At 48.1% G+C, this 8,945-nt stretch overlaps 2 protein-coding genes and 1 non-coding gene across 5 annotated transcripts in view; 1 reads left to right on the plus strand and 2 right to left on the minus strand.

Moving 5' to 3' along the window:
• The window catches only part of LOC102485510 (glucosaminyl (N-acetyl) transferase 2 (I blood group)), a 78,720-nt gene that overhangs the window by 49,946 nt on the left and 19,829 nt on the right, over positions 1-8,945 (minus strand). The window contains exon 1 of one of the 2 annotated variants that reach the window (XM_006141210.3): positions 299-1,698. The exons of the other annotated variant lie outside the window; for it this stretch is intronic. Within the exon in view, the coding sequence (XP_006141272.1) occupies positions 299-1,217 (919 nt within the window). The 5' untranslated portion in view covers positions 1,218-1,698. Of the gene's footprint in view, positions 1-298; positions 1,699-8,945 lie in introns of those variants that run through there. 2 annotated transcript variants of the gene reach the window in all.
• Positions 1,813-8,580, minus strand: LOC102469358 (N-acetyllactosaminide beta-1,6-N-acetylglucosaminyl-transferase). Of its 2 annotated transcripts, XM_014591032.2 has the most exons (2): positions 8,341-8,580; positions 1,813-2,773 (listed from the first exon to the last, which is right to left on the minus strand). In XM_014591032.2, the coding sequence occupies exon 2, from the start codon at positions 2,738-2,740 to the stop codon at positions 1,940-1,942; it is 801 nt and encodes a 266-aa protein (XP_014446518.1). In that variant the 5' UTR covers positions 2,741-2,773; positions 8,341-8,580; the 3' UTR covers positions 1,813-1,939. The 2 variants fall into 2 exon arrangements, with proteins under 2 accessions (XP_014446518.1, XP_027630665.1); XM_027774864.1 differs by lacking the exon at positions 8,341-8,580 and having other exon boundaries at positions 1,813-3,993.
• On the plus strand, positions 6,288-6,359 carry TRNAM-CAU (transfer RNA methionine (anticodon CAU)). Its single transcript has one exon. It is a non-coding gene; the product is annotated as a tRNA-Met (tRNA).

Genomic DNA, 8,945 nt, shown 5'->3' on the forward strand with positions numbered 1-8,945 from the left:
TGGCATGGTAGTTAAGGCACTGGGCTCCCACCAGGAGGCTTGCTTTCTCACTCTCCCTCTCTCTTTCTCTGGTCAAATTTAAAAAATAATAATAATAATCAATAAAATTAAATAAAAATAAAATTCTTAAAAAAATGAAGAATCTCATTTTGCATTTAGAAAGGTCTAGGGTGAAACTCCCCCTGTCTCGGTTTTCATCTTCTACTTCCCAATAACCAGTAGGCTCTTTCAAAGCCCTTTCTGAGACGGCACAGAAATATGGACATTTCCTTCGTGTGCGACACGGACTCTCACATACCTGGGATCCTATTGAGCGTCACCCAGAAGTGTTCGTCGGGGCTGAAGGTGTCTTTGGACCACCGAAGCAAATCGACAGCCCGCGGGTCGCGCAGAAGGAAGGCGGCAAAGGGTCTGGACAGAGCCACGTACGCAGAGCCGAAGTAGATGGTGAGGTTATGGGGAGGGGGTGGCTTCAGCACGGCTGTCCTTATCACATAGGACAGCTCTTTCCCCAGATGTTCGCGGTGGACATACTTAGTCCGCCCAACCGCATGGGCTGGAGGCAGCACCCCGGGGGTGATATTTTTCCCTTTAAAGCCTTTCAGATACTGGACTATTTCCTTGTTGGTTTTCAGGGGGAAGTCTTGGCCACAGGTGTTGAGGACGTACTTCCAGGGCACCTTGGAGGCCGAAAGATCCTTGATGCAGTTTAAGTCAGCCTGGAGCCTGGAGATGCCACCATAGACAACGGGCTCCATCTTGGAAGCCAGAAAAGCATTTGGGATGCAGCTCAGTAACTGCTCCACGGCGGCTTTAAACTCGGCCTGCGCCTTTTCGTCCACGTGGACACAGTAGATGTTCTGGGGCATGTAAATAGCCCGGAAGAGCCTTGCAAAGGTATCGAAATTATGATGGATGACCATCGTATAGGCCAAAGGAAATTCGGCTTCTTCTTTAGATAAGGGGGCTGTGATATAGTGGCTCTGGGTCAAGTATTCCTGGCAGGAAGACTTCTCGTGGATCATGAGTTTGCTTCGCCACAGGAAAGGTGTTTTCCCGTTCATAAAAGACGTGCATATTTGACTCAGCATCACCGTGTCCGAGCTATTTAGCCTCTGGAAGTTCTGATCTCCCCCAAAATTGAACACATAGAACACGATAAACAGGATGACAGCAGAGACCGACACTATGAAGAGGCCACGCAGGAGTGAAGTCATGCCTCTAAGGGGAGGGAAACATCACAGACCGACCCAATCGCCAAGTCCTTTCCCAAACTTACTTTTTTCTCCGAGTTCTTTTTGGGGGCACATACTCCAGGTATGTCTACCCCGAAGGAGACTCTGGGAGTTGATTCCGTGTCATTCGGTGAGGCCAGCTGCCCGCTAGCTCCCCACGCTGGTATTAGAAACTGATCCCGCCTCTCCCCAGCCTCCTTTGTCTAAATCCCAGTGGCAGGTTGCTTACGCCCCGGCTGTGTCCCCTCCCCTCGGCCTCCCTGTTTGCATCTGCTGGTCCTTTTGCTATAACTCTGCAAACTCGTTTTTTCTCCCGCCTCTGCTGATTCAGTTTCTCAGCTCTCCTGTCGCTCAGTTCCTGTGTCCCCTCCCCCGTCTTGTTATTACCAAGCGGGAATCAGCAGAGCGAAAGCCCAGGGTGAAGGGATGCGCTCTGGCAGGCGAGGGACCCACAGCCCTGGCAAGGCACGCCCAGCGTGATCCGCGGGAGGTAAAAAAAATAATAATAATAATCAATAAAATTAAATAAAAATAAAATTCTTAAAAAAATGAAGAATCTCATTTTGCATTTAGAAAGGTCTAGGGTGAAACTCCCCCTGTCTCGGTTTTCATCTTCTACTTCCCAATAACCAGTAGGCTCTTTCAAAGCCCTTTCTGAGACGGCACAGAAATATGGACATTTCCTTCGTGTGCGACACGGACTCTCACATACCTGGGATCCTATTGAGCGTCACCCAGAAGTGTTCGTCGGGGCTGAAGGTGTCTTTGGACCACCGAAGCAAATCGACAGCCCGCGGGTCGCGCAGAAGGAAGGCGGCAAAGGGTCTGGACAGAGCCACGTACGCAGAGCCGAAGTAGATGGTGAGGTTATGGGGAGGGGGTGGCTTCAGCACGGCTGTCCTTATCACATAGGACAGCTCTTTCCCCAGATGTTCGCGGTGGACATACTTAGTCCGCCCAACCGCATGGGCTGGAGGCAGCACCCCGGGGGTGATATTTTTCCCTTTAAAGCCTTTCAGATACTGGACTATTTCCTTGTTGGTTTTCAGGGGGAAGTCTTGGCCACAGGTGTTGAGGACGTACTTCCAGGGCACCTTGGAGGCCGAAAGATCCTTGATGCAGTTTAAGTCAGCCTGGAGCCTGGAGATGCCACCATAGACAACGGGCTCCATCTTGGAAGCCAGAAAAGCATTTGGGATGCAGCTCAGTAACTGCTCCACGGCGGCTTTAAACTCGGCCTGCGCCTTTTCGTCCACGTGGACACAGTAGATGTTCTGGGGCATGTAAATAGCCCGGAAGAGCCTTGCAAAGGTATCGAAATTATGATGGATGACCATCGTATAGGCCAAAGGAAATTCGGCTTCTTCTTTAGATAAGGGGGCTGTGATATAGTGGCTCTGGGTCAAGTATTCCTGGCAGGAAGACTTCTCGTGGATCATGAGTTTGCTTCGCCACAGGAAAGGTGTTTTCCCGTTCATAAAAGACGTGCATATTTGACTCAGCATCACCGTGTCCGAGCTATTTAGCCTCTGGAAGTTCTGATCTCCCCCAAAATTGAACACATAGAACACGATAAACAGGATGACAGCAGAGACCGACACTATGAAGAGGCCACGCAGGAGTGAAGTCATGCCTCTAAGGGGAGGGAAACATCACAGACCGACCCAATCGCCAAGTCCTTTCCCAAACTTACTTTTTTCTCCGAGTTCTTTTTGGGGGCACATACTCCAGGTATGTCTACCCCGAAGGAGACTCTGGGAGTTGATTCCGTGTCATTCGGTGAGGCCAGCTGCCCGCTAGCTCCCCACGCTGGTATTAGAAACTGATCCCGCCTCTCCCCAGCCTCCTTTGTCTAAATCCCAGTGGCAGGTTGCTTACGCCCCGGCTGTGTCCCCTCCCCTCGGCCTCCCTGTTTGCATCTGCTGGTCCTTTTGCTATAACTCTGCAAACTCGTTTTTTCTCCCGCCTCTGCTGATTCAGTTTCTCAGCTCTCCTGTCGCTCAGTTCCTGTGTCCCCTCCCCCGTCTTGTTATTACCAAGCGGGAATCAGCAGAGCGAAAGCCCAGGGTGAAGGGATGCGCTCTGGCAGGCGAGGGACCCACAGCCCTGGCAAGGCACGCCCAGCGTGATCCGCGGGAGGTAACATCGCCTCCCTGCTCCAATAAGCGGCTCTGTGAACCGGGACTCTAGTGACAAAATCCAAAGTAAAAGTAAAGCTCCTCCACCCCAGCTCCATTGTCAGGCTTTCTGGCTCCACCCCACTCTTCCAAAACAAGAGCTTTGCAGAGGGTTGTGGTTCCAGCCCTAGGGGACCTGCAATCGCAGACGCACCTGGGCCCAGGGCTTGGAGGTGACCCCCTTCCCTCCACTTTCAGGCTGGGGTGTCCGTGCAGTCAAGTGAGCACATTCCCTGATTTGGAGACCTCCAAGCTCCAAAAGAACTTGAATCCTGACCACAGATGGTGTTTGGCTAAGGGAATCAGGGAATCCGGAGGGATTCCGAGCTTAACCACCCAGAGAACACCTAATACTCTGGGAAGCCTTGTACACCTGCGCAGTTAAACTTCCTGACCCCCTAGGAAATGGATGTTCTTCTCCCCCCGGCAAATACCGGAGTGTTTTTGCTAAGGGGGATCAACCTCTTTTACTGAAAAGGTTCTCATCTTCAACCTCGCAGTTTTCCATCAGCTGTTCTTTAATAGCTTATTACATTTGATTTTATACCTTTTTCTTTTTCCTTTCTTTTTTAAACTGCCAGAAGGAGTGTGAACTCACCAAAGAGGGGTAGAGAGAGCACCCCACAGCGGGACATGGTCTTGCCTACCCACCCTTCTCTCCCCATCCCGTCAGGGTCTGGGACACAGAAAATACAAGTAGCAGGGGACTGCTGGAAATCCCACCAGAGTGGCAGTCAACGTGGACCAAGGGCTGGCATTCCAACAGGAGTTAGCCACGTGGGGTCTGGTCCCCTCACCTCTGCCTTACCAGCCTAGCCCCAAGTCCTTTTTTTTTGTTTGTTATAGGGTGCATGTGCTCGCCAGACAGACAGAGAGAGACAGACAGAAAGTAAGAAATCACCCCCTCAGGGGGGATGGCCACACCACAATCTCTTCTCCTCCATTCTCCTCTCGGGATTTTGGGCACGCACGCACATGCGCCCAGCGTGAGTTTTAAGCCACCGGGTCCGGGACTCGAACTGTGGTTGACTACATGGGAGTTCAGTGACATAGCCATTACGCTAACTGCTGGTTCCCCCAAGTCCTCTTCTTAACATGACTTACAGGTGGCCAGCAGGTGGCACAGTGGTTAAAGGTGCTATATTCCCACATGTCCAACTGCAGTTCAAGTCCCAGATCTGGCAGCTTACTTTCTCAGTTTCCCTTTCTCTCTCTCTCGTCAAGTTAAAAATAATAACAAACAAATGGAATTAAATAAATAAATCATTTTAGGGGGAAAAAAAGCATAACTTAGAGAGATTTTTGCTCTAGGGCGCATACACTTGCTGGAGAGACAGAGAGGCAGAAAGCAAGAAATCACTCCCCCCGCCCCCAGGGGCAATGGCCACACTGCAGTCCCTTCTCTTCTATTCTCCTCTCAGAATTTTGGACACACATGCACACGCGCTCGGCGTGAGTTTTAAGCTGCTGGGTTCAAGATTCAAACCGCGGTCAACTATCTGGGAGTTCAGCAATGTAACCATTATACCATCTGCTGGTCCCTAAAATGACTTGTAACACATTCATGTAGTACCAGCCTGTGCAATTAAGGCACTAGATCGATCCCACATGGCCAACAGCGCAGTTTAAGTCCTGGACCTGAAAAACACGCTAGGCACGTGTGCATGTGTGCCCCAAATCCCAAGAAATGAAGGAAAGGGATTGTGGCATGGCCATCCTCCAGGAGGGACTGATCTCTCACATGCCCTCTCTCTCTGCCTGTCCCTCTGTCTCTCTCAGGCAAGTGCATATGCTCTATAGCAGATTAAAAATAAATAAATAAATAAATAAATAAAACACTAATTACTGCCTGCATTTCCATTTCCTCTTCACACATTTGTCTGAACTGAATAACAGAGATTCCACCTCCTAGAATTTACTCATCCCACGACCAAAGACCATCCTGTAATGCACTTGCCTTCTTCTTCCCAACACGCCGATTTCTTGGTTTCACCATGGCTAGGGAAACTAGCGCTGGCCCCCAGATTCAAGGTCCCCTGACCTCCAGCTGACAGGCCACTTCCTGACACGCTGTAGCTTTTGTTATTTGCTTTACATAGTATAATGGCAAAAACACGCTGTAGCTTTTGTTATTTGCTTTACATTGTATAATGGCAAAAACACTCGTTTTTCTCTTTCCAGCTCACATGTTATTTTTTTCCCTCCCTTAGTAAATTAACCTCACATTCTGGGCCTGCCCCGTAGCCTAGTGGTTAAGAAAGCCCAGCCCTGGCTGGCAGGTGGCATGGTAGTCAAGAATGCTGGAATTCAATATGGCCGACCATGGTCCGAGTCCCGGACCTGGTGGCTTGCTTTCTTTCTCTCTCTCTCTCTCTTTCTCACTCTGTCTCTCTGTTCAAATTTGAATGAATAAATAAACAAAAATAAAATAATTCTTTAATCAACAACAACAGAAAGCTTGATCCTACTCATTAGTAGCCCGTGATTTGAGTCTCAGCCCCAGTGGCTTGAAAAACATACCAGGCACATGTGTGGGTAGGCCCCACATCCTGACAACGTGGAGAAGTGGAGAAGACGGCAGTGCAGTGTCACCACACCCCACATGGGGGTGCTTTCTCCTCCCCCCTCTCTCCTTCTCTCTGTCAAGTGCATGTACCTTCTGACACTTTTAGTTTGTTTGTTTTAATTCTCTTCAAACCCACCACAAATAAACGCCCTATATAATCCACCTGCAAATGTTTAGGCCAAGAAGAAAAAGGGAAATACAGCCATTACATGGAGAAAGCAGACTGGTCTAATTCTCAGCGTCATCCACGGAGCTGAGAAAGGGAATGACCTAAAATATTACGTGAGTGACAAAATGCAATACCAAGTAAGCAGAGTGGTGCAGTGGAAGCGTGCTGGGCCCATAACCCAGAGGTCGATGGATCGAAACCATCCTCTGCTAAAAACTGTGTTTGTGTTCGGCAAGTGGCATGGTGGTTAAAGGCGCTGGACTCCCACATGGCCGACCATGGTTCAAGTCTCAGACCTGGTGGCTGGCTTTCTCACTTCCTTTCTCTCTCTCTCTGATCAAACTGAAAAATAATAATGATAATAATAATAAATAAAGTTAAAATAAAATAATTCTAAAAAATGCAACTACTTAAAAACAAAATGCAATACCAAGCTTCCGCTTTTCCAAAGAATACTTTAAAGTCCTTGGTTATCGTATATTCTATTTGTAAACCGCAGAAAGCAGTTTCAGTATCTCATCGGGCAAAGCTTTGTGGTTTAGGATGAACGTTAACAGATTTGCAGTTTGATTCAAAATGAGGGCAACAGAGACTGCTTACATTATTATTTCCAACTGGCCAATACGTTACTATATTAACAAATATAGGGACCAGCAGTTAGCGTAATGACTATGTCACTGGACTCCCATGTAGTCAACCGCTGTTCGAGTCCCAGACCTAGTGGCTTAAACTCACACCAGGCGTGTGTGCGTGCGTGCCCAAGATCCCGAGAGGAGAATGGAGGAGAAGGGATTGCGGCGTGACCATCCCCCCTGGGGGGTGATTTCTCGCTTTCTGTCTCTCTGTCTGTCTGGTGAGCGCACGCGCCCTATAGCAAAAAGCTCTCAAACAAACAAAGAAAAACAAAAAAACAAAAAACAAATACAGACACTAGCCAAATTAGGAGTTTCACACTACTTCTGTATCCAATCCAGTACTTCAAATGGCATTACTTGTGTGCTGAAAAATAAAGTTGTTTTTCCTTTCGCCTACTTGGTCTATCATCAGGCCGTTTCTCCTACCCTTAGGTTCTGGTATTAAAAACTCCCCATGGGACCAGCAGATGGCAAAATAGTTACATCACTGGACGCCCACATAGTCGACCATGGTTCCAGTCCTGGACCCCGCAGCTTAAAACTCAAGCCACGCACATATGCATGTGTGCCCAAAATCCCGAGAGGAGAATGGAGAGGGAGGGAATGCGGTTTACCATCCCAGAGGTGGGGCGTGGGGGTGTGATTTCTCACTTTCCCTTTCATGTCTGCCTTTCTCTCCAGCCAGCGCATGCACCCAAGGCGTGTCGACGGAAATAACCAACTCTGCAAAATAATCATCGATGTGGTTTATTTCTAAGCATGAATTTACGAGACCTAGACCAGAGAGGAGGCAAAACATGCCTCTCTCTCTGAGTGCTTAGGTACAGGGGTTCCTTTTATTTGATTTTGAGAGGGAGAGAATTTAGCAAAGAGCTTTCCATCGGTCTGGCCCACAAAGGCGAGATGTGGAAGCAGAGCTTGCAGGTTTGGGGAAGGAATGAGTAACAGAGATAAGTGGGCTTGTGTACAGTTACAAGATACTGTCCCAAGAACAGGATGTGGAAAGAGTCCTGTTATCAATAAGTCAAATGATGGTGTTAATAATTGTGGGTGTGACTCGCCCATTACAGGGATACTAGGCCAGGGACAGGATGTAGGAAGATTTTTGTTATCAAATGGGCCAAAATGGCCCATTAATAATGTTACTGTCGGGAACCAGCAGTTAGCGTAATGGCTATGTCGCTGGACTCCCACGTAGTCGACCGCGGTTCGTGTCCCGGACCTGGTGGCTTAAAACTCACGCCGGGCGCGTGTGCGTGCGTGCCCAAGATCCCGAGAGGAGAATGGAGGAGAAGGGATTGCGGCGTGACCATCCCCCCTGGGGGGTGATTTCTCGCTTTCTGTCTCTATGTCTCTCTCTGTCTGTCTGGCGAGCGCACGCGCCCTACAGTGAAAATCTCTCAAAAAAAAATAATAATAATAATGTTACTGTCTATGGGTGTGACTCACTCCAGGGCCTCTGAAAGGGATTTTGGAAATAGTAAAATGCAATCAGACTTCTGTCCTCAGGCAAAAACCTCTACCAAAAAAAAAATAATAATAATTAAAAATTGCTTACCACGTTAGAGGAAGCCTGCTACCTGTTCCCTTTCCTTCCCGATAGACCACACAGCTGCTTGTCCAGAACAACCATTGTGCACCTTTGCTCTGCTGAGCCTCAACAACTCAGCTGAGGGCAAAGATAATATTTGCAGACCTCACAATCATGCCCTGTCACTCAGTTTTGGAAGCAATTATTCCTGAACTAACCAATTAACCAGGCTAGACGTGTTTACCTTCCCCTGGGATCATCTTAAAGGCTTTCTTTTTGTTCCACCCTTTATTCTGAAGATTTTTTTTTTCTTAATGAAGATACATAGAACCCAGTTCCGAAAACAGAGAGGGTGTTGTTTATTTAAAATGACAAAGGACTTAGAGTTGCAAAACATAAATAAACAAAAATATAACCAAAGGGAGGAAAGATTGCCCTCCTGCACCGCTAAGCTTTCCCATGGGAACGGGCAAAAATAACACTTGCCTGATGTTGGCAAATCCAGAGAAAAACAAGTTGCAGGTGGAGAGTACTGAGGAAGAGTTTGCTGCTTGCCAGGCTAAGCCGACCAGTAAGAGAGGCAGAAAAGATCTCACATGTCATGCAAAAAACTTGAACTTGATCTTTAAAAT

This window comes from Tupaia chinensis, unplaced genomic scaffold (genome assembly GCF_000334495.1).
Source record: "Tupaia chinensis unplaced genomic scaffold, TupChi_1.0 Scaffold000048_1, whole genome shotgun sequence".
NCBI lineage: Eukaryota > Metazoa > Chordata > Mammalia > Scandentia > Tupaiidae > Tupaia > Tupaia belangeri.